Source organism: Nesoenas mayeri (assembly GCF_963082525.1).
Source record: "Nesoenas mayeri genome assembly, chromosome: 28".
NCBI lineage: Eukaryota > Metazoa > Chordata > Aves > Columbiformes > Columbidae > Nesoenas > Nesoenas mayeri.
In genome coordinates, this window is record NC_137558.1 from 2,434,962 (window position 1) to 2,458,890 (window position 23,929).

The following is a 23,929-nucleotide window of genomic DNA, read 5'->3' on the forward strand; positions in this document are numbered from 1 at the left end:
GATGCCGTGACATCTGGAAGGATGCTAGGACACCTAGGAGGATGTTGTGATGCCTGAGAAGATGCCATCACATCTGGAAGGATGCTATGACATCTGAGAGGGTGCCATGGCATCTGGAAGGATGCTAGGACACCTGGGAGGATGTTGTGATGCCTGAGAAGACGCCATCACATCTGGAAGGATGCTACGACATCTGGGAGGATGCCATCACATCTGGGAAGACGCTATGAGGTCTGGGAGGATGTTATGACGTCCAGGAGAGGGGTGCCATCACGTCTGGAAGGACGCTATGACATCTGGGAAGATGTCGTGATGTCTGAGAAGATGCCATCGCATCTGGAAGGGTGCCGTGACATCTGGGAGGAGGATGCCGTGACGTCCATATGCAAACTTCTTAAAAATTAAATAATAATAATAATAATAATAGCAATTTTTAGAAGACCTGAGGGCAGCCTGCCCGCTGCGCTCTGAGATTCCGCACGGCCGTTCCAGCTGGTGCGTCCCGGGGGCCGAGGAGCCCTGGACCCGTTCGGCGCCGCCTCCTCCCGCGGGCTCCGGCATCCCCTGGTGGCAGCCGGTGGCTTTGCAAAGTCCCCCCAGCACCAACGGGCTCTGCAGGGAATGTCCCCGCTGCCACCCGGCCTGTCCCCTCCTTGGCTTGGCCGCCCCAGGGCTGCGGTTCAGCGAACGGGACCACACCGAGCTGGGGGCAACCCCATCCCATCCAAAAGCATCAGCAAAGAGGGGAGGCTGGGTGGGGCTGAGCCAGCACCCCACACCTTGTCCTTACACAACCGGCTCAGGGCCTCCTGCTTGCGGCAGGCGGCAGATTATGGCTCGGAGCTCCCCAGATAACTCCCTAAGCCCTAAATCTGCTCCCGGTCCTCTCCCGAGATAAGGCAATGTGGGAGGGTGGCCGTGGGATGGGAGGTGTCACACCGGGGTGACACGGCGTTGGTCGCATCATCCTGCTGCTGCAGCAGGACCAGGGGCTCAACCCCCGGGCGAGGGGCCAGAGGGGGTTCTTGGTGCTGCCATAGGGAACCCAAAACCCATTCACCGGCTTGGGGGGGTTTCCTGGGCAGAGTTTACCAGACCCGTACCAAGGGGCCCAAGTGCATCCTGGCGCCTGGTGGGGATGAGCACGGCCAAGGTGACACCAGGTCTGCAACGTTCAGCATTGGGATCCTGACGTTCAACATTGGGATCCTCACGTTTGACATCAGGATCCTCATGTTTGGCGTCAGGATTCTCATGTTTGGCACCGAGATCCTGATGTTCAGCATCAGGATCCTTGTGTTCAGCATCAGGATGCTGACATTTGGCATCGGGATGCTCACGTTTGGCATCAGGATCCTGACACTCGGCATCGGGATCTGCATGTTCAATATCAGGATCCTCATGTCTGGCACTGAGATCCTCATGTTCAGCATCAGGATCCTGACGTTCAACATTAGGATCCTCGTGTTCACCATTGGGATCCTGACATTCGGCATCAGGATCCTGACGTTTGGCATTGTGACCATCATGTGTGACATTGAGATCCTGATGTTCAGCATCAGGATCCTGCGGTTCAGCATTAAGATCCTCATATTCACCATCGGGATGCTGACGTTCAGCATCAGGATCCTGAGCTCGTGTAGCCCGGCAGGATGCGCCGAGCACAGAGGAAACAGCTGGGATCCTTCATTTGCTCTGTATTTCCATATTTGAGGATGCAAAGTGACCTTTGGGACTCTGCCCTAATGGTTGTGGTAAATGGAGGACATGGCTCCCACGATCTGCTCTGGGACCAAATTCATGCCTTTTCGCCATGAAAATAGCTGATCCGGGGATTAAAAGTGCCATTTCCCAGATCCCACAGCCCAGCTGTGCCCTGGTCCTCAGAAAACATGTAAAACCAACCAACCCAAAAAAGCCTTTACAGATGAAGAAGGGGAGCAGTCGGGGTCCAGGCGGGATTCGGGAAACCAGTTTTTGCAGCTCCTCAGCTCAGAACTCGCTGGTGCCCCGAGGGCTTTGGGGAGGAGCTGGAGGCTCCAAAACACCTCGCAAGGGGGTTGCAGAGTTTATTTAATGCACCTGCACACTTACATGTATCTGTGCCCTTGCGGAACATTCCCCGGGCTTATCTGAGCAACACATTCACCTGCATATACAGGGAATTTGGGGGGTTTTGGTTGAGCCGGTGGGGGCTGCTCAGTCAGCAGCATCTGACTGAGGTGAGTCAGGTATAAAAATACAGCCCCGGGCTCCCAGCGGCTCCTCAGCTCAAGATGCTAAATCCAGCCCAAGCAGCCCTGATCCTGCTCAGGATGGATGGAGCCATTTTAAGCACCGATTTAAATTAGGATATCTTGGCTGGCTGAGGCCACGTCAACGTGCAGGTTGTCACAGCTTTGGTGTCCAGAGGCCACCGCAGACCCAGAGCAGAAAATCCTTTCTCATTGCAAAGGGTGGGGGTGATTTTCCGCACTCTTTGCAATTGTTTGTCCTTGCTGGTGGAGCCGTGATGCTGCCCAGGCGAAGGGGGACCCGGGGGAAAGGTCTGAGCAGCCCCAGGTAAGACGAACGTGCGATGGAAGCGTGTCCCTCACCTCCAGAGCCCCTTTGGGATTCCTGAGATGGGTGGGAGAGTTTAATGGAGTTGCGAAGGTTTCTGCCTTCCACAGCGCCAATCAACTAATGGTTGGCTTCTACTTAGAAGCCAAATGGTTTTACTTGTGCAGCTGGTCTGTCCCTGTAGCAGGGTGCTGGTTGCCCTGTGCCGCGGGGTTTAAGGGTCTCCCCGGGAGCCGGGCGCTGCTCTGGCCTCTGTTCTCCTCTACTTGGAGCTGGATTTAACCCTTCTCTCTGTATGCTGCTCCAGTTCTGCTGCTTGGAAAGCGCTTTGCAGCCTCTTTGATGCGCACCAGTCAGGTGGAGAGGGCTCAGACCCCAGCGTGTGGCACGAGGAGGGATGCATTTGCCATCCCTACCGCCCCGGAGACTTTCCCAATCACTCCACCCGCCTGGTTCCAATTCCTACACCATGCGGCGTTCATCCACTTTCCAAACTCCCCCCGTTTTCTCCGCTCTGTGCTGGAGACGGTGCCGTGGGAGCTGCTCCTCCCCGGGGGTTTCACAGCATCCAAACCCGGGTGCAAAGCGTTTGCGTGGGGCAGAGGGTGGAAACGGGACCCCCGGGCTGTGCCGGAGCTGGACGATGCTTTCCAGCGGGATGAGGGGCACGGAGCCCACGCGGTTCCCACGGCCGCTCTGTCTGCGCAGGAGGGAGTGAACGGCCCAGGCTGTCGCCTCGTCCCCGGGAGCGGGTCCCGGCCCAGGCGGGCGCGGGGCCAGGCTGAGCTCGCTCCCCCCGGCCGGCCCGGATGACAGATGCCTGCGGTGGAGGAGAACAAGCTGCAGCCCCCGCTCCCAGCCTGGATGCCTCCGACCCGGAGCTGCATTACGAGGAGGAAGAGGAGGAGGAGGAGGAGAAGTCGGAGCCGTCTGACACCAGCAGCATCTTGTCCGATGACTCTGTCTACCCTTGCTATGAGCCGTCCCCGGGGGCCGGCGGGGACGGGCACCTCAGCCTCTACCAGTGCTGTGCCAGGAACGATGCCAAGCTGGTGTGGGAGAAGCTGGAGCACGGGGTGACCCGGAGTGAGGCCACGGAGGTGGACACCAACGGGAGGGTGAGCGGCTGGGGTGGGAGCAGTGAGATGATTTCCCCGCAACTGGCAAATCCTGAAGGGTGGTGGTTGCTAAAGCAGGCGAAGGAGGAGGGAGGGTCGTGGGTGCGATGGCTTTGACAAGGGCTGGGTCTCCTGGGATTGACCCCTTGGAGCAGAACCTCATCTGTCGTCCCTTCCTGAAGGTGTTTGGTTTGGGGTGGGGGGCCATGGGGAGCAGCGCGGTGGGGGGTGGTGCAGCGCTGCTGTCCCCTCTCCAGAACGGGCTGATGGTCGCCTGCTACAAGGGCTTTGTGGACATCGTGCCCCTGCTGCGGAAGTGCCCCTACCTGAATGTCAACCAGCAGGACAAGGATGGGAACACGGCCCTCATGATGGCAGCGCAGGCGGGTAGGCACCGCGCCGGCACCGCCAGACCCCTCAAAGTGCTGTGACCCCAAGAAAACCCTAAACTGAGCCACTGGGAAAGCCAAGGGTCCCAAGGGATGTGACCTTCCCCATCTACAGTTGTAGAATCACAGAATCATTTTGGTTGGAAAAGCTCCTCAAGCTCATGGAGTCCAACCATAACCCACCCCTGGCACTTCCCCATGTCCTGAGAACCTCGTGTCCGTCTGTCCAACCCTCCAGGGATGGTGACTCCAGCACTGCCCTGGGCAGCCTGTTCAATGCCCCACAGCCCTTTCCATGAAGAAATTTTTCAGTCCTGATCCCTTTAAGTCTCTGTGTCTTTGTCCTCACAAGATCCAGTTGCTAAATACTCTTTCTCCAATGGGCACCAGCAGTTATCCCTCGTTAACTGTCGAAACTCTAACGCAGCTTCTCTCTGGCTGTTAAGGACACATCACCATCGTTAACTACCTCCTCAACTACTACCCCATGCTCGATGTGGACAAGCGAGACCCCCGCGGCCTGACGGCGCTGATGAAGGCCGCGGTGCAGGGGCGGCAGGACTGCGTGGCCGCGCTGCTCCTGGCCGGTGAGCGTCTCCCCGGGGACTTCCCCAGGTTATTTGGAAAGGGGTGACATGTCTGCTCAGCCCGTGCTCTGTGTTGGGACAGGGTGGGACACTGTAGTGATGCTGCAGCAGGAGCGTGGGCAGCAGGTGGAGGGAGGGGATTGTCCCCTCTGCTCCGCTCTGTGAGACCCCCCGGGCACCGCGTCCAGCTCTGGGGTCCTGAGCACAGGACAGACCTGGACCTGCTGGAGAGGGGCCAGAGGAGCCGCAGAAACGATGCGAGGCTGGAGCAGCTCTGCTGGGAGGAACGGCTGAGAGAGTTGGGGTGTTCAGCTGGGGAAGAGAAGCTCCGGGGAGACCTTAGTGCGGCCTTTCAGTGCTTAAAAGGGGCCTGAAGAAAGATGGGGACAGACTTTTGAGCAGGGCCTGTTGAGATAGGACAAGGGGTGATGGTTTTAAACTAAAGGAGGGAGATTCAGGCTGGATAAAAGGCAATTGTTGCCCTGAGGGTGGTGAGAGCCTGGCCCAGGTTGGCCAGAGAGGTGGTGGATGGAGCATCCCTGGAGACATCCCAGGCCAGGCTGGATGGGGCTCTGAGCACCCTGAGCTGCTGAAGGTGTCCCTGCTCATGGCATAAGGTGACATCTGAATGTCCCTTCAACCCAAACCCTTCTCTGACTCTATGATTCCACGCTCTCTGCATGCCGGTGTCTCCAGGAGCTGACCTGCAGATGGTGGATCCCATCAAGGGGAAGACGGCCAGGGAATGGGCAAACTTCACAGGCCGATTCGAGACGACCTTGCGGATCCGGAGCCTCCTGCGGCGCCCACGAGCAGAGCAGTTCAGCACCCAGTACCGGCCCGAGTGGCCAGCCCTGGCCGAGCTGGTGGCCAAGGCCCTGAGCCCCAAATCCAGGGGCAAGAGGCTGTTGGAGAAGATCCAGTCCATGTTCACCTTCAGATTCCCCCATGACCCCGAGGAGGACGGTGTGATGGACCACATGGTGAGGATGACCACGTCCCTCGCCAGCCCCTTCGTGGCCACCACTTGCCAAACTGTCTGCCCCGACAGCCCCCCCGAGGTGGGCAAGCACAGGTTGTCTGTGCCGGAGATCCTGGGGCAACATGTGGTGGATCCAGATGCTGAGCCAGACCCCGCCTCGTGCCCCAGCACCGGCGCATCCTCTTGCAATGGCCAAGCCATGTCGGAGATCCGGCTCCTGCCGCCGCGCCGGCCGGCCGGTGGGCTCCTGCGCCTCCTGCCCCTGCGCCTGCGCTGCGGGAACATCATCTTCCCCGGGGACCCCGTCCCAAAAATCAAAGTGAGCAAATCCTCCGACCCACCCGCCTGCTCGAGGGAGCGGAGGCGCAGGGGGGGGGACAAGAACCTGCTGCAGCCGCCCAAGTGGCGGTACAAGGAGCTGAAGGAGGAGAAGAAAGCGGCCGAGGAGGGGAAGAGCGAGGAGAAAAAGAAGAAAAGGGGGAAGAAGCGCTAAGGGAGGAGGTGGCGGGGTGGGGGTGAGGTCCCTGCTGTCTCCTCAGATGTGTTTGCTTTTCTGGCACGGGGGTGATTTCCTTCCCCGTAGGACAGTGGCACCCAAGGCAGGAGGATGCTGCGATGCTGAGATGTCCCAAGCCCTGTGGTCCCGGGTCCCCAACTCCCTGTCCAGCCCCTTGTCCTCAAGGGCGGCCACCCCGACCCGGCTGCGGTTGTGCCGAGTCTGATGTGCTGAGCCCCTGGCCGGCCGGGCTCTGGCTCTGCCAGGGAGCAGATCTGTGGCAGAAGGGCCCTTTTCTCTTCTTTTTTCCTTCTTTTCTTTTTCTTTCTTCTTTTTGTTCTTTTTTTTTTTTTTTAATGCCACTTTGATCTTCCTGGAATCTTGATCTTGCAGCACGTGGTGGAACACGGCCATGCAAATTAAAATGGAAGCGGTTGCCATGTTAACAGGATTGACTTGATGAATAAAGCTCAGGGCTGCTTGTCGGGCTGGCAGAGACACTTCCCCCTTGCTGCTGGTGTCCCCCCACACCCCGTCACCTGCTCGGTGACCCCAACAACTTGCCTGTTCCCAGGTTGCAGGTGGACAAGCGGAGGTTCAGCACGGGGAGGTGTCTTGGTGCTGCAGGAGGGTCAGCAGGAGCTCCGGGTGCAAACACAGGGGGACCCAAACCTGGGGTGTCTGGGGGCTCCATCCCGGCTGCCCTATGGAGCTGGGGTGCTCAGAGAGGAGGCAGATTTTGTACTCCAGCGTTACCCAGGACAGGACCCAGTGGTCCCTGTTCCCGAGCAAACCACCCTCTGGGACCCCTTGCCTGCCCCGTGCAGCCCCCGGGACCCGCTGCTGGGGCAGCCGTGCAGCTGCTTGTGTGTCAGGTGCCCCCGCACCCACGGGTGAGACGTGCTGCAGCGGCAGTGAGATCCTGCTCCACATATTTCAAGCTGCTCTTAAATCCAGCTCCATCCCAGAGAGTGGGGAGGTGAAACTGGGGTGCTGGCCCCCCAAGCACCCGGGTTTGACCCGCAGAGAGAGCGACTGGCGGCGAGAGCTGCTGAAGCACTAGTTATCCAGGTAAAGAATAACCCTTCCCATGGCAAGGCACACAGACCAGGATGGACACCCCCACTTCACCACCCCCTTCCTCAGGGGGCAAATGCCCCCGCTCCCGTCCTGCCCCCCAATATTAGGCAGAGCTCTGCCTTTTGGGGGCACCGAGAGGTTCGAGCGGGGCTGTCGGCAGGTGGGGAAGGATGCTCGGCTGGGACGAGCTGCAACCACCCCGTCTGCTCCCCCAGCCCTTGGCTGGCGCTGGGCTCGCCGGCACGTGGCCGCCCTCCTTCGCCAGCTCCCGGCGGCGGCTCGCAGATGAGCCGGGGGCGGATGGCACATGGAGCAGCCATGGCATACGGCGTGCCAGCCCGGCTCCTGCCGAGCAGGGGGAAGGGAGAGCCGGGCTCCCGCCAGCCCCTCGTCCCCTTCCACTGCGGTGGGGACAGCTTGGTGACACCCTGAGGGACGGCCAAGTGCAGTCTTGGGGTTCCAACAGCCGCCCAGGGATGCCCGCGCCCTTCTGTGGGGATGTTGGTATCAGCAGCTGAACATGAACCAGCGTGTGCACAGGTGGCCAAGAGGCCACCAGCATCCTGGCTGGTCCCAGCACTGGTGTGGCCAGCAGGCCCAGGGCAGTGACCGTCCCTGTGCTGGGACCTGGGGAGGCCAAACCACCAATCCTGGGGGCAGTTTTGGGCCCCTCACGCCAAGAAAGAGCTTGAGATGCTGGAGCGAGTGGAGAGAAGGGAACGGAGCTGGTGAGGGACTGGAGCACAATGTGATGGAGACTGAGGGACCTGGGGGGTTCAGCTGGAGAACAGGAGCTGAGGGGAGACCTTCTGATCTCTGAACTGCCTGAAAGGAGCTTGGAGCCAGGGGGGTCGGGCTCTGCTCCCCAGGAACAAGCACCAGGAGCAGAGGAAACGGCCTCAAGTTGCACCAGGGGAGGTTGAGGTTGGATCTGGGAACAATTTCTTCCCCAAAGGGCTGTGGGGCATTGAACAGGCTGCCCAGGGCAGTGCTGGAGTCACCATCCCTGGAGGGTTGGACAGACGGACATGAGGTTCTCAGGACATGAGGCAGCGCCGGGGTGGGGAACAGTTGGACTCGATGATCTTGACAGTCTGTTCCAACCCAAATGATTCCGTGTTTCTCTGAAGTCACAGCACCCAGCGATGAGCACCCAAGTGCTGACGGAAAGTCTGGCTTTGGTCGAGGGGGTGGCGGGAGGTTGCGCCATGGCGGGCCGGGCCGGCGTGGGGCTGCGGTGCCGTCGGTGCTCAGCCCAGCGCCCCGGCGGGTGCCCAGCCCGGCTGATTCAGCCCGTCTGCCCCAGCCCAGGGCTGGCACGGGGCAGGGATCGCCCTGCCTGCGGCTCAGAGAGCCTGTGGGGGGTGTTGTGCTCATTAACCATTTGATGTGTTCATTAACAGTTTGATGTGTTCATTAAGGTACCTCTACAGTGTGCCCGGCTCTGGATGCTTTTCCACGGCGGCAGCGCCGCAGCTGCAGTCCACCCTGGGGCTACACCCTTCCCTGCCCTTTGAGTCACCTGGGATTAGGATGTAATATCTTTTAGCAGTTTTTAAGCAAGAATTTATCCCCCCGGTGACGATTATTGTTTAAAAAATGAAGCTGCGCCATTTGGAAGATGAAAGCGCAGGGACCAAAGCAGCCGGCACCAATCTCACCAGAGAGCTGGCACGTTCGGCAGCACGGGGCAAACTCCCACCTGCAGCCAGAAAAGTGGGTGCTGATACCCACCATGTGCCTGCACCCGGGGAAGGCAGCAGGGACACAGGAGCCATCCAGGAATAGTTCTGGGAGTCGCCGATCACCGGTCAGATCACTGAGACCCGCGCGGCGGAGCAGAGATGGTCACGGTGATAAAGCATCTGCAGGCACCGGCTTCCTCCCGGCGGCTCCTATCTGATGGAAACTGCCCGTTTCCCCCGCGCCGGCTCCGCAAACCTCCCGGCCCCGGCGCGGGCAAGGTCACGCGTGAAGGTCCCTTGTGTTTTATCCTGGTTTTGTGCTTTTGTTTGTTTAAACTTCCTAGATCATGGGCGATAGCGGGGGAGAGGCGACGGGCAAGACCTCAAAGCTTTGCAGCCGCGCTCGGCTCCCCCGGCGTGGGGAGGCTCCGGGTACCGGTTGGGTTCATGGTGCAATTGGGGTTGGTGATGCAATGGGGAATGGAGAGGTAAATGAGGCGCTAGGACTTCAGGGCTTGGAAAGGCGCTGGAGGGAGACGCCGGGGACAGGAGGAGGGCGAAGCCACCAAGAGTGGGTGGCTGAAAGAAAACAACCCCAAAGTGGCAAAAGGGGAAGCGACAGTTCCGCTGCCGCAGCCCCGCTGGCCCCACACGTCCTGGGGAGAGGGAAGTGCCCGGCCCCCCCCATGGGAACGGCCCCGCCACTTGTGTCCCAGCTCCTCCTGCCACGGCAGCTCAAGGGCTGCGATGGGGATGATGGGGACAGGATAGTGGGAGGCACCGACCAAACCCCTTGGCCACACCAGCCCTGCTCTGTGCCCTCAGCCAGGCCAGAGCGTCCCTATGGGGTGACCATTCGGCAACACCCCCTGATGCAGCATTACACCCCGGGGGAGAAAACATCCCCTGTTCCTCAGCACAGCACCCCAAACGTGTGGTGGCCAGCACCAAATACCCAAGGAGCCTTTGGCTCTGCTGTGGTGCTCCCACGGCCATGAGGGCTGGATGCTGGAGTGGGAGGTATGGCCAAGCACATCAAGGTCATTCCCGCAGCATCTCTCTGGACCATTCCCACCCACAGCACCATCAAAGCAACCAGCTGCGTTTCGGCCAAAGGCCTTTAGATACTAAGGGAAGGAGACACCATGGATGTCCCACCATGAAGGGCTTGGCTTTGGTAGATGGAAGATTGGCCATGAGCAGGCAACATGCACTTGCACATTGTGTGTGTGTGTAAAAGCCCAGATCAGCCATACCCTGGGCTGCGTCCCCAGCCCCGTGGGCAGCAGGTGGAGGGAGGGGATTGTCCCCTCTGCTCCGCTCTGTGAGACCCCCCGGGCACCGCGTCCAGCTCTGGGGTCCTGAGCACAGGACAGACCTGGACCTGCTGGAGAGGGGCCAGAGGAGCCGCAGAAACGATGCGAGGCTGGAGCAGCTCTGCTGGGAGGAACGGCTGAGAGAGTTGGGGTGTTCAGTTGGGGAAGAGAAGCTCCGGGGAGACCTTAGTGCGGCCTTTCAGTGCTTAAAAGGGGCCTGAAGAAAGATGGGGACAGACTTTTGAGCAGGACCTGTTGAGATAGGACAAGGGGTGATGATTTTAAACTAAAAGAGAGGAGATTTAGGCTGGATAAAAGAAAATTGTTGCCCTGAGGGTGGTGAGAGCCTGGCCCGGGTTGGCCAGAGAGGTGGTGGATGAAGCATCCCTGGAGACATCCCAGGCCAGGCTGGATGGGGCTCTGAGCACCCTGAGCTGCTGAAGGTGTCCCTGCTCATGGCATAAGGTGACATTTGAAGGTCCCTTCAACCCAAACCATCTGTGATTCTGTGAGACTGGGTGGGAGGAACAGGCCAGCGGAGCAACCAGGATGGAGCTGGGGCCGGTGCGCGGGAGGAAGGGCGGCCGGCCGTGGATGTGTGCTCAGCAATAGGAAATGCTTTATTAGCTGGGAGTGGTGGAGAGAAGCCAGGCAGGAAGAGGCAGTAATAAGAAACATTTTTTTGACTTCTCCCACATCCAGACCACAGAGCGTTTGCCAAGCAGCTGCATTCGGACAACAGGGCCGCCGAGCCCCCGCGGCCGCGCCACGGGGACGGACACACTTCCCTGCCGGGACGGGCGACGCTGCGGCCGCGGGAACCGCCGCGGTGCCGGGATGGGCGGCGGGAGGGGAGCAGACCCATGAAGCTCCCCCAAGCCGGGGCGCACGGCACGGAGCGGAGCTGCCTGCGAGCTCGGCGCCGCGGCCGGGAGAGCCTCGCCGGGGCCGGCAGAGTCGCGGGCGCCCGCGAGACGCAGATGCTGTAGGTGAGTGGGGATGCACGATGCGCTCGCGGGGTCTGGGGCTGCACCGAGCTCAGCGCTTCCCTCCTGATTCACCCCACAGCAGCCAAAATCAGAATTTGGCCCCATTTCCTTTGCATTTGGTGGGACGCCGGGGTTGACGTCAGTGTAGGAGAGGCTAGAACTGGGGCTCTGGCAGAGCCGGGAGCATAACTCTGAATTTATACCAGTGCGGTAGTAGCAGGATCAGTCCCGAGTTCCTCGCTAAAGAGCTGAAACAGTACGTGGGTGCTACTGGAAGCCTGGAGCTGACTTGGGAAATGGGGAATTTGGGTATATTTTTGAAAGGCAGGAGAAAAAGTGAAGGAAAGCTGACAGCTCCGCTAGCCCGGGGCTGGAGCAAGGGTGACGGGGACCGAGGGCAGCGATGCCGCAGGACGCGCCGCCTCGACCAGCCCTGCTGCAAAGCCAAGCCCTGGCTCCATCGCAGGAGGGGTGGGCGAGGATGAGACAAACAGCTGCTAAAGAGGCCGCGTTTCCAGAGAAAAGTGCTTAAAGTGAAGCTGTCGCGAGCTCTGCCCCACTGCTGGCATTCAAACCTGCCGCAAGGCCAGGGCAGGAACGGTCCCCTCGTCCCCACTCTGCACAAGGACCCGTGTGCGACACCGTCCCCACGGGGAGGTGAACACGAGCTCTGTTTGCTGCTCGCTTTGCACCTCTCGTGTACGGCACAGTGATGCCCATCAGTGCGAGAGGGGCCGATGCGGCACAGAACACCCCCGTGGGTCCCTGACCTGGGTGCTGTGTCTGTGCCGGCTGCACCAGAGAGTCCAGAGGATGCAAACGGCTCTGCTGCATCTGTGACCAAACCGCAGCTATGGGGTGGGGGTGGAAAACCTCTATCCATTGCCCAAAACCAGGCTGATGCCTTGGGAGTCCATGGCAAAGCTCTTGCCACCTCCGGCGTGGTCCATCCAGCCCCTGGGACCTGCGGCCGGTGCTGTCGGTGTCACCCCACGTCCCCCCACCAGCGCTGCATGAGGGTCTCCAGTGTGTCTGGCTCCTCGCAAACAGGGGACGTGGGGGACATGAGTCACAAGGCACGTCCTGTGCCGAAACCCCCCCGGGAACAGCAGAAACCGCAGGGGAGGGAGGAAGCACTGGGATTGCAAAGCTCCGCCGAGCTGCCCCGGTAAGAGTAAGGGACCCTCTTGGCACCCCAAGGACCATGCCCAGCCACCCACCTCCTGGGCTGCCACCACCTCTGCTCCATCTCCCCCCAACAGCCCCTTTGCTTTTCTCTCCGTGGGATCAAGGGGAAATTCCCCTTTGTGGGGCTGCTCCGGACCCCCGGGCTGGCCAGCACTGCACCCTATAACTCCCCAACACCTCTGCCAGCACTGCACCCCATTGCTCCCCAACACTTCTGCCAGCACTGCACCCCATCACTCCCTGACACCTCTGCCAGCATTGCACCCCATTGCTCCCCAACACTTCTGCCAGCACCTGCGCCCCATCCCAGAGGTTTTAATTGGGGTTTTGTTCCTTCTCGTGAAGCTGCTTCAAACCCCCAAGGGTGGAAGGATGTAACACAGAATGTGGCCGGGGAAGATGCTCCAGACCCCGGGAGGGTCCGTGAGCTCCAGTGCAAGCAGGAAGGTGGAAGGTTGGGGACAGGGATGGGGACAAGGGGCTTGTTCGACCCACTGCAGAAGCACTCGGGATGTTTTTCCCATGGGATGCCAAGGATGGCTCTGGGTTCAGGTGCGAACGCTGGAAATCCCTGTGGTGTTGTTACCTGTACAGCAAAGTTTTGGGTGAGACCTTGATCACTTTGTGTTTGGTGGCGAATGTCCCACAGCCATCTAAGGGCTGGGGAGTTTATGGAGGGAACGCACCACCCAGGAGTCTCGGTTCCCCGTTAAAAAGGTGCATTTTGCAGCTTTCGGGGTTGCAAGGAGAAGCCGGGAGCACCGGGAGGCTCGGGGAGCAGCAACCCAGCGCCAGGGGAGTTTATTCTCTAACATAAAGCTGATCCTGGGCCAGACAAGGGACCAACTGCTGGAGATCAGCCTGTGCATGGCTCCCGGTGCAGGGCGCTCAGGACCAGACCCCGCTCCAACCCACGACCCTGTCGCTGTTTCCAAGCAACAACCAAGTGAGCTATTTTGGGGAGGAAAAGCCCGTTTTGTGGGCGGCCGGAGCCCGCCTGGGTCGGCCACGTCCGCGTGTGCTCTCCAGGGCCGGGTTTGCGTGACTTCGCTTCCCCATCAAGGCCAGAATCTAAACAATCTTGATTCCTGTCCCGGCGGCCCTGGGCAGGGCTCCTTCAATTGCAGGAAACGGAGGCTTTGGCGTGTTTATGTCGGGAACCACAAAGAATGAGCCCAGGAGGGGCTGCGGAGCCGCGGCCGCCGCCGGCCGAGCTCTCGGCCATGTGAAAGGGGCAGCGATGCCGGTGCGGCGAGGGGTGGGGGCAGCGCCGGCTCCGCCGTGTTTGGTTTGGCAGAAATGTCTCTTTTAGAAGGAAAAAAAACAAAAAAAAGAGAGAAAAAATAGCAAAACTTCCCCAAAGGCCCAGCTGGGGAATTTTTGGCCGTCTATAGCGCCTCTGCTTGTGTCATTGATAACACATATAAAAGCCCCCCTGGGGATGAGTCCTGGACCGTGGGCAGCTGCATTCAGCCCATCCCGCGGCGCGGGTCTTGCCAAACCTGGGATCTCCGGCAGTGCCGCGGCATCGCCGTGGCTGCCGAGCCCACGGGTCTGTCACCGGCCGTGGTTTTGCAGCGCGGGAGCCACAGGAATGGTGTGAAATGTGAGAGTCTGGATCTCTGGGATGTGAGAAGGATGTTGGGGTAGCATGGACATGGCGATGTCCCCATGCCAGGGTGCTCGGGAGCGCCGTAGGGCTCTGCGGTGTCCAGTGCCGCGGTGGGAAGGTCCCCTGGGCTCAGCAGGTCCTGGGGAGCTGCTGTCCCATCACACTTGTGCTCCAGACCCTTCCCCAGCTCCATCGCTCTCCGTTCGCCATGGCCCCCCTGGTTCCTTCCCAAAGACCCTGTGGCTGCCCCCGACCCAGTAATGAGCCCCTCGGGGGGTTTAGGGGGCTTTGGGGCTGCAGGGGGTTTGGGGTGCTGCCTCTCACGCTCTGCTCCCCACAGGACGATGCCGTGTGGCGCCTGCAGCCGGGTGGTGCTGGCACTGATGACCCTGTCCCTCGGCTTTGCCGCAGGTGAGTACCCAAAGGATGCAGCTTGGCAGCTCTTTGCCACGCACAGGGGGGTTAAAATAAACCCTCGGCTCTTTGGGAATGTCATCCCTTTGCTCCAAATAAACCACTGCAGAGGGCGGCTCGTGCCTGCCCACCTCGAGCCTGCACCGAGGAAGATGGGGCACCCCGGAGACCCGCGTTGTACCCTGCGAAGGGCTTCTCCCCTCCGGGAGGGTGACCTGCCTCCAAGGGAGGATCTCAGCTTAATTAATTATGGTTCATCAAGTGCTTTGACGTCATGAGAGGGGAGATGGGGAAAACGCTTGCACACACGTGCTGGAAAACGTGTTTGTTCCCGGGGGTGATGGTGCTGATGGTGGGAGCGGGAATGAGATGCGTGTGGTCCCAGGAGAGCATCACAGTGACCTGGGGACAGATCCGGGCTGGTGCTTGTGCAGGGAGGACCGAAGCAGTGTGGGGTCTGCCAGGGAGGAGCAGTAGCGCTCAGGGAGGGGACAAGTCCCCACTGAGTCCCCATCCTGCCCCTGGGCCACCAGCCCATGGCTCTGGGATGGGGCAGCCTTTGGGGCAGGGGGGCAACAGGGCTGCCCACAGCCATCCGGCCCCTCGCTGCCGTCCGTCCGTCCCCTCGTCGCCATCCGTCTGGCTGCCCTCGCACTGAACTCACAGATTCCAGGAGGGATATTTTCTGCGCGAAAGGGCAGAGCTAAATCGGGAGGTTGGGAGCGTGGCTGCCCCTTGTGTCGCTCCGGCACCGCGGTGCAGGGAAGCGCCTTCGGGTGGCCGGAGGAAGATCCAGGAAAGACCCTGGTTCGGCACCCGGCTCCCAAAATGCAGCTTCCCGGAGGCACCCGCTGGGGAGGCACCAGCTGAGGTTTTGGGGCTTTTGGCCCCATTCTGGATCCCGGGACCCAGCTCCCGCAGGCAGCCCCGGAGCAGGGGGCTCCCACACCCCCTGGGACCCCGTGGGCAGGATCACAGAATCGCAGGAGGGTTTGGGTTGAAGGGACCTTCAAATGTCACCTTATCCACCATGAGCAGGGACATCTTCAGCAGCTCAGGGTGCTCAGAGCCCCGTCCAGCCTGGCCTGGGATGTCTCCAGGGATGCTTCATCCACCACCTCTCTGGCCAACCCGGGCCAGGCTCTCACCACCCTCAGGACCAACAATTGCCTTTTATCCAGCCTGAATCTCCCTCCTTTAGTTTAAAACCATCACCCCTTGTCCTATCTCAACAGGCCCTGCTCAAAAGTCTGTCCCCATCTTTCTCATCAGCCCCTTTTAAGCATGGAAAGGCCACTATAAGGCCACAGTAACAAGACAGGTTGTCACTCTGTGCATCCCAGTTAATCCCAGGTGGTGGGGCTGGATGCGTTTTCCCTGCACGGTCCCTTCCCAGGGGTGCAGGGACAGGTGACTCCCAACCTCAGGGCTGGCACTTGTGTCCCAGCCAGGAGCAAGCGACTCCCACAATGTCTCAGGATGGGCTGAGCACCTGCAGCCACCTTCCCCAGCCCAGATCACAGTGGTCCCAGGCTGCCCGCTCTCAAAATTCGCTTCATGGGTCTTTAGGACAGATGTCACTGTCCCCAAAGCCACCAGCGCGCCCCAGGCGGGCAGCAGGGTGTCCCCGTGGCACAGCGTGTCCTCTCCTGGTGCCCGCAGACGAGCTGCTGTGTGCCTGCGACGTGCCGCACTGCAGCCTGCCCACCTGCACCGGCACCGTCTGCTTCGTCAGCAAGAGGAAGGAGGAGGGAACCATCACCCAGCACCGGGGCTGCTTCTCCCAGAACATCCTGGAGCACTGCCGCGCGGCGGCGACGGAGCAGTACGGCACGAGGTGCTGCGAGTCCAGCATGTGCAACGCCGAGCTGGAGATCTTCCTGCCAGGTACGGGGCACCGTCCTCCTCGAGGAGCTGGGCAGGAGAGGGGCACAGCTGCCAACGGGGCTGGAGTTGCGGTTGGGTCTCTAGACCATCCCCCTCCTCACTCAGCACCTCCAGGGTCACCCTTGCCCAGGTGGGACCAAGGTGAGATGTCCTTGTGTGTCCCTTCGTGGGCTGTGCCTGCAGAGTTGCCATCCATGGGGTTGACCCCGATGCAGAACCACCCTCCCCAGGTCCAAACTCAAGTAGCAAGCCCTTTGTCCTCCCCAGTCCAAGCCCAAGTAGCAAGACTTCCATCGTCCCCAGTCCAAGCCCAGTCGCCAAGACCTCCACCCTCCCGGGTCCAAGGCCAAGCACCTCCTTCATACTCCCATCCATTGTTCCCTCCTCCCCAGGAGAAGAAGCCTTGGGAAAGGTGTCTTCCCTGCCCAACCTCCTCCTGATGATCTTCGTCCCGCTGCTCGCACTCCTCATCCTCGTGGCGCTCATGGTCCTCTTCTGCTGGAAGGTGGCCCAGCACCGCCACAAGAAAAGCGACTTGGGAGACATGGACCTCATGCTGAAGACATCCATGATGGGAGACAGCACTCTGGAGGTGGGTGAGCTCTGGGGGGGACCCCGAATGCCCCCAAGGTGTGGGAGAGAGGGACAAGTTGGGTGTGGGGTGGCCGCTGGGCTGATCCTGTTGTCACTGTGGCTGTGCAGGACCTGCTGAACGATGACTGCACGACGGGCAGCGGCTCGGGGCTGCCCTTCCTCGTCCAGAGAACCGTGGCCCGGCAAATCACCCTGGTGGAGTGCGTGGGTACGGAGAGCGGCCGGGTGCGGTGGGGGGCTGCCCTGACCCCCCATGGTGCTCAGGCATGTGCCAGAGCCCTTCCCTACAGCAGCTGATGGTGCCAGACCCAGGAGAGGGGGGCTGGACCCAACTGTTTCAGCGAAAACCCATAGGGACCCTCAGTTGTCCCCATCCTGCTGCCAGGGGAGGCAGCGAGCGGGTGGGTGGCAGTTGGCCAAGGTCAACGGGCCCTGCACCACCCCATTGCTGGTTCACCACGCTGGGTGCGGGGAGGGTCCTGGAGGGGCTGCGTGACACGGTGCCACTCGCAGGCAAAGGACGCTATGGCGAGGTGTGGCGAGGCGTGTGGCACGGGGAGAGTGTGGCCGTGAAGATCTTCTCCTCCCGGGACGAGCAGTCGTGGTTCCGTGAGACGGAGATCTACAACACCGTCCTGCTCCGGCACGACAACATCCTGGGTGAGTGGGGGGCCGGGGGGCCAGGGGGCGGCTGTGCGGCAGCTCCAACCTCCTGACGTTTCTCCTCATCCAGGCTTCATCGCCTCTGACATGACGTCAAGGAACTCCAGCACCCAGCTCTGGCTCATCACCCACTACCACGAGAACGGCTCGCTCTACGACTACCTGCAGAGGACGGCGCTGGACGTGGAGACCTGCCTGGGCTTGGCCACCTCCATCATCTGCGGCCTCGTCCACCTCCACGTGGAGATCTTCGGCACCCAGGGCAAGCCCGCCATCGCCCACCGCGACCTGAAGAGCAGGAACATCTTGGTGAAAAGCAACCGGCAGTGCTGCATCGCAGACCTGGGTGAGATGCGGGTGGGATGCAGAACCTTGGGTACGTTGTACCCCAGAGATGTTGTACCCAGAGATGTGGGACCCTGAGGGTGTTGTACCTCAGGGATGTTGTATCCAGGGATGTGGTACCCTGAGGATGTTGTACCCCAGGGATGTTGTGTCCAGGGATGTGGTACCCAGGGATGTGATACCATGAGGATGTTGTACCGCAGGGATGTTGTAGCCAGGGATGTGGTACCCAGGAATGTGATACCATGAGGATGTTGTACCCCAGGGATGTTGTAGCCAGGGATGTGGTACCCTGAGGATGTTGTACCTCAGGGATGTTGTATCCAGGGATGTGGTATCCTGAGGATGCTGTATCCAGGGATGTGGTAGCCAGGGGTGTGGTACCCTGAGGATGTTGTACCTCAGGGATGTTGTATCCAGGGATGTGGTATCAGAGATATGGTACCCTGAGGATGTTGTATCCAGGGATGTGGTACCCTGAGAATGTTGTACCCCAGGGATGTGGTACCCAGGGATGTAGTACCCAGGAATGTTGTACTCCAGGGATGCAGTGCCCCAGGGATGTGGTACCCTGGGATGTGGTGCCCAGGGATGTAGTACCCCAGGGACGTTGTACCCCAGAGATGCAGTGCCCCAGGGAGGTGGTACCCTGGGGACATACTACCCCGGGGATGCAGAGCCCCAGGAATGCGCAACACTGGGTCTGTGGTACCCCAGGTATGCGGTCCCTTGGGGATGTGGTAGCCCAGGGATGCAGCATCCTGGGGCTGCAGCACCAGCACAGCACTGAGCAGGGCCGGCATCCCTGCAGGGCTGGCCGTCATGCACTCCCAGGGCAGCGACTACCTGGACATCGGCAACAACCCCCGGGTGGGCACCAAGCGCTACATGGCCCCGGAGGTGCTGAGCGAGCAGATCCGCACCGACTGCTTCGAGTCCTACAAGAAGACGGACATCTGGGCGTACGGGCTGGTGCTCTGGGAGATCACCCGGCGGACGGTGGTGAACGGTGAGCAGCTCCCGGCCGGCCGCCGCGTTCCCGGCTCGGCTCCGCGCTCCCTCCCTCCTTCCCTCCTCTTTATGTTGTTTTTTTTCTTTCCCTTCGCCCAGAAGATTAGCTGTAAATTATAAACACTGTAATCTAGTGTCAGCACCCGGCTCCCTGATTAAAGGGCCCATTAGACTCAATCAGCGCTTTGTTTGTTCAGCGCTGATTAGAAAACAAGCAGCGTGGAGCGCTGCCTGGAAGCCGGCCATGGCCGGGACCTCCGGCCGGCGCGGCTTGGCTGGGGGACGGTTGGGGACAGGGACAGGGTCCCCCACGCTGTGGAGACGCCTCCTCGGGGCTGCCCAGCCAGCAGCGCTCACCACCGGCAAAGTCCATTAGAAGCATTAATTAAATGGTGGGCGCTGGCGGATGAGGCAGGAGGTCCCCCCGAGGCGCAGTCTGGCCGGGATAATCTCATTTACTGCCTGGGGCTCCTTCAGATTAAACATTTACTCCAAATTACCAAAGCCATGTGCAGGGGATGACCTTCAGCCAGCTGGTTTTAACCCTTCCAGGCACCCTGAGCCTCCAGGATGGGCTGTGCGGCCCGTGCACGGCCCCAGGGTGCTGGGGACAGGGGCTGTAGGGGACCCCGAGGGTCAGGGGCCACCCCTCGGGGTGCAGGGTGCTGGTGGGTGCTCAGGCCAACCCAGAGAGGTTAAACCCTGCGGACACACAGACATATGGAGGCACTAAGCGGAGATTAGCTGGGCCAGCTGGCGGGTTCACCGCAGGGCTGCGAGGTGGCATCGGTGCCGGAGCCGTGGTTGATGCTGGAGCCGCTGCTGGTGCTCATGGTAGGGCTGGTGCTGGAGCCACCGCAGCCACCCTGTGCCATCCCGGCGAGGCCTCGCGGTGCAGCCAGGGCTGGAGCCGCAGCATCCCCGCCAATGCGGTGGGCAAATCCCACCGGCAATGCCCCGCATGCCCCCCAAGGCTGGGCGCAGGTGCGCCGTGCACCCCGTGATGCGCAGGGTGGGGGTGAACCCTGCGCCTCCCCCACGGCCCTCACGCTGCCCCCCGCCCGCAGGCATCGTGGAGGAGTACCGACCGCCCTTCTTCGACGCCGTCCCCAGCGACCCCAGCTTCGAGGACATGAAGAAGGTGGTTTGCATCGACCAGCAGACCCCCGTGGTCCCCAATCGCCTCTTCTCTGACTCGGTGAGTCCTGGGGCTCATCCCTTCCCACCCCAAACCACTGCTCCCCATCTAACCCTTCCCTTTGCCCCCCTTCTTCTGCCTCCCCCAGGTTTTGTCGGCGCTGGCAAGGATCATGAAGGAGTGCTGGTACCAGAGCCCCTCGGCCCGCCTCACCGCCCTGCGCATCAAAAAGACGCTGAAAAAGCTCAACAACTCCCTGGAAAAGCCCAAACCAGAGCAGTGAGCACCAGACGCACACCGGAGCTGCTCACCGGCTGCACCGGGGACGGCGGCAAAGCCAACAGCGAGACGGCTCCCTGGCATGGAGGGGATTTTGCTCGCAGCTCCTGCCTTTCCCGCCCCTCCTCGGTGCCTTTTGAATTTGCAACGAGGGGAAAAAATAGGAAGAAAAAAAAGAAGCAAGAGGGGAATCTTCCAGCCCGGTTATAAAAATACCCCCTGGATCTGTCACCCGACGCCGGCGCGTCTCGCCTGCCCGGCGGGGTGGCAGCGGGTGCCAGTATCCCACTCTGAGCCCCCAGCCAACGGCACAGCCGAGGGGTGAGCGGGCACCGGAGCCGGCGCCGTCCCGCACCGCAGCCCCCAAGCCCAGGCGCGCACCCCACGGCGGGCACACCGGCAGCAGGCGCTGCCCAAACCTGCCCGGCACGCTGGCAGCGGGGACGCCGCGGGCTCGGCGGCGGCGGGAATTCCCCGGCAGGTCTGCGGTGCCCGGCGTGCCCCTCGCCGCAGGAGGAGGTTTGGATGCTGCTGGGAAAGCAGCGTCCCCGCCGGGGTCAGACTCGCACCCCAACGCATCTCGGGGCTCCCCAGGACCAGGAGGTGCCGGCACTGAGAAGCGTCCCCCGTGCCGAGGCGGCGGCTCCTGCAGTGGTGGCCTCATCCTTTCCCAACAAACAGTCCCCTTGCCGAGCCCTTTTGGGCTTTGCCAACATTCTGGTGTTTTCCAGGGTGTTTCGGTGCACCCCAGTGCCAGCTGCAGCCCACACCGCTCACCGCCACCCCAAAATCACCCCGCACTCGGGGCCGTTCAGATGGGACCGGGATGTTCAGCAGAACCAGCTTTGCGCCTTACTCCGTAATTATTTAATTATTAAGATTTAATATATTTAATAAAGTGTAAAGCTATTTTATTGCTTAAGAGCTGCCAAACCTCCCCCACCGGGCACCGGCCGATGCGACAGGATGGGACCCCTCAGCCCAGTGCTTCTGCACGGCTCCAACACGGTGTAGCCGCCGCGCATCGCTCCGGTGGCACCGCATCCTGCGCCAAACCTCGCTGCAGCCCTGCGCCAACCCCGGCCCTGCTGCAGCTGCACCGGGGCTGCCCCGGGGCCGGCGCGAAGCCGAAGCCCCCGGGATGAGAGGAGAGCGGGCTCAGAGCGCAGCCGTCGGGGGGACAACAGCCTTGCCCAGAACGTCCCTGGTGTCCCCAGCCCAGCGCTGCAGTCACTCCAGCTTGTCTTGTGTCCCACTCCCATTTGGGAACTGGGAGAAACTGGTGAGCAAAGGGAGCTGCTGGGCCTCAGCGGGGTGAGGGGTACATGGGGCTGGGGGTGCCCTGCCCAGGGTTTGGGGTGCTCAGCGCAGGGCACAGCGCAGTCCCCACCGTGCAAGGGCTGCCCAGGCCTGTGGCTCACAGCCCCTGCCTGCCCCGCGCTGCACAGACACTGCATGTTGCACACACACACTGCAATGGTACAGTGTGCACACACACTGCACATTGCACACACACCCACACTACAATGGTACACTGTGCACACACACTGCACATTGCACACACACACACACACTGCAATGGTACACTGTGCACACACACTGCACATTGCACACTGCATGTGCACGCACACTGCATGTGCACACACACTGCACATTGCACACACACACACACTGCAATGGTACACTGTGCACACACACCGCACATTGCACGTGCTGCGCATTGCACACCGTGTACACACACAGCACATTGCACACACACTGCACATTGCACACTGCATGTGCACACACACTGAACATTGCACACGCTGCACATTGCACACTGCATGTGCACACACACTGCACACGCTGCGCATTGCACACCATGCACACACACTGCACATTGCACACCGTGTACACACACTGCACATTGCACACTGCATGTGCACACACGCTGCACATGATGCACATTGCACACCGTGCACACACACTGCGCATTGCACACTGCATGTGCACACACACTGCACAAGCTGCGCATTGCACACACATTGCACACACACTGCACATTGCACACTGTTGCATACACCACATGTTGCACATCGCACACTGCCCCTTGCACACTGTGCACATACGCATGGTGCACACCACAGGTTGCATGCTGCGCACACACACTGCACACTCACTACACATGCACCGCACATCGCACACTGCACACACACCGTTTTGCACACGTACTGCATTGCACACACATTGCACACACATTGCACACACACTGCACATTGCACACTGTGTGTGCACACACTGTGTCCACTCTGCGCATTGCACACCGTGCACGTACCACATGTTGCACATTGCACACTGCCCCTTGCACACCGTGCACATACGCATGGTGCACACTGTGCACACACACTGCACACTCACTGCACATGCACTGCACATCGCACACTGCACACAAACCGTTTTGTACACGTACTGCATTGCACACACATTGCACACTGTGTGCGCATACGCTGTGCCCACACTGCACATTGCACACCGTGCACACACCACATGTTGCATATCGCACACTGCCCCTTGCACACTGTGCACACACACATACTGCACATCGCACACTGCCCCTTGCACACCGTGCACATACGCATGGTGCACACTACGGGTTGCACACTGTGCACACACACTGCACACTCACTGCACATGCACTGCACATCGCACGCTGCCCCTTGCACACCGTGCACATACGCATGGTGCACACTACAGGTTGCACACTGTGCACACACACACACTGCACATCGCACACTGCCCCTTGCACACCGTGCACATACGCATGGTGCACACCACAGGTTGCACACTGTGCACACACACTGCACACTCACTGCACATGCACTGCACATTGCACGCTGCTCCTTGCACAGCGTGCACATACGCATGGTGCACACTACAGGTTGCACACTGTGCACACACACACACTGCACATCGCACACTGCCCCTTGCACACCGTGCACATACGCATGGTGCACACTACAGGTTGCACACTGTGCACACACACACACTGCACATCGCACACTGCCCCTTGCACACCGTGCACATACACATGGTGCACACTACAGGTTGCACACTGTGCACACACACACACTGCACATCGCACACTGCCCCTTGCACACCGTGCACATACGCATGGTGCACACCACAGGTTGCACACTGCGCACATACACCGCACATTGCACGCTGTGCTCACACACACACTGCACATTGCGCACACACACCACGTTGCACGCCGCACACACACGCTGCACACACCGCACGTTGCACACCAGGCACGCACACATACTGCACGAAGCACACGCTCCGCACGCGTGCCCCGCACACCCCCCGCATGCACACTGGGCACGCACCCTCCCGACGGCGCACGGCCGTGCGCGCACACTCTCGCACACCTTTGCACACCTTTGCACACCCTTGCACACCTTTGCACGCCCTTGCACATCTACTCAGCCGCGTCCCGCCCCGCTCCCGCCGGACCCGCCCCTCTAAGGCGCGCGGCGCGGCCCGGCCCCTTTAAGGCTGGCCCCGCCCCCAGGCCGCGCGCCGGCGCTCGCCCCTCCCGCAGGCGCTGGCGGC

General features: G+C 60.8%; 2 protein-coding genes across 2 annotated transcripts; both read left to right on the forward strand.

Annotated features, from left to right (window-relative positions):
- Positions 1-3,371: 3,371 nt before the first annotated feature.
- On the forward strand, positions 3,372-6,777 carry ANKRD33 (ankyrin repeat domain 33; the record flags this gene model as incomplete). Its single annotated transcript, XM_080360598.1, has 4 exons — positions 3,372-3,680; positions 3,938-4,067; positions 4,516-4,656; positions 5,353-6,777. The coding sequence occupies 4 exons, from the start codon at positions 3,372-3,374 to the stop codon at positions 6,129-6,131; spliced, it is 1,359 nt and encodes a 452-aa protein (XP_080216724.1). The 3' UTR covers positions 6,132-6,777.
- A 7,571-nt stretch (positions 6,778-14,348) lies between these two features.
- ACVRL1 (activin A receptor like type 1) lies at positions 14,349-20,339 on the forward strand (the record flags this gene model as incomplete). Its single annotated transcript, XM_080360629.1, has 9 exons — positions 14,349-14,415; positions 16,081-16,305; positions 16,698-16,897; positions 17,008-17,107; positions 17,413-17,559; positions 17,633-17,908; positions 18,719-18,916; positions 19,986-20,116; positions 20,205-20,339. The coding sequence occupies 9 exons, from the start codon at positions 14,349-14,351 to the stop codon at positions 20,337-20,339; spliced, it is 1,479 nt and encodes a 492-aa protein (XP_080216755.1).
- Between the last annotated feature and the right edge of the window lie 3,590 nt (positions 20,340-23,929).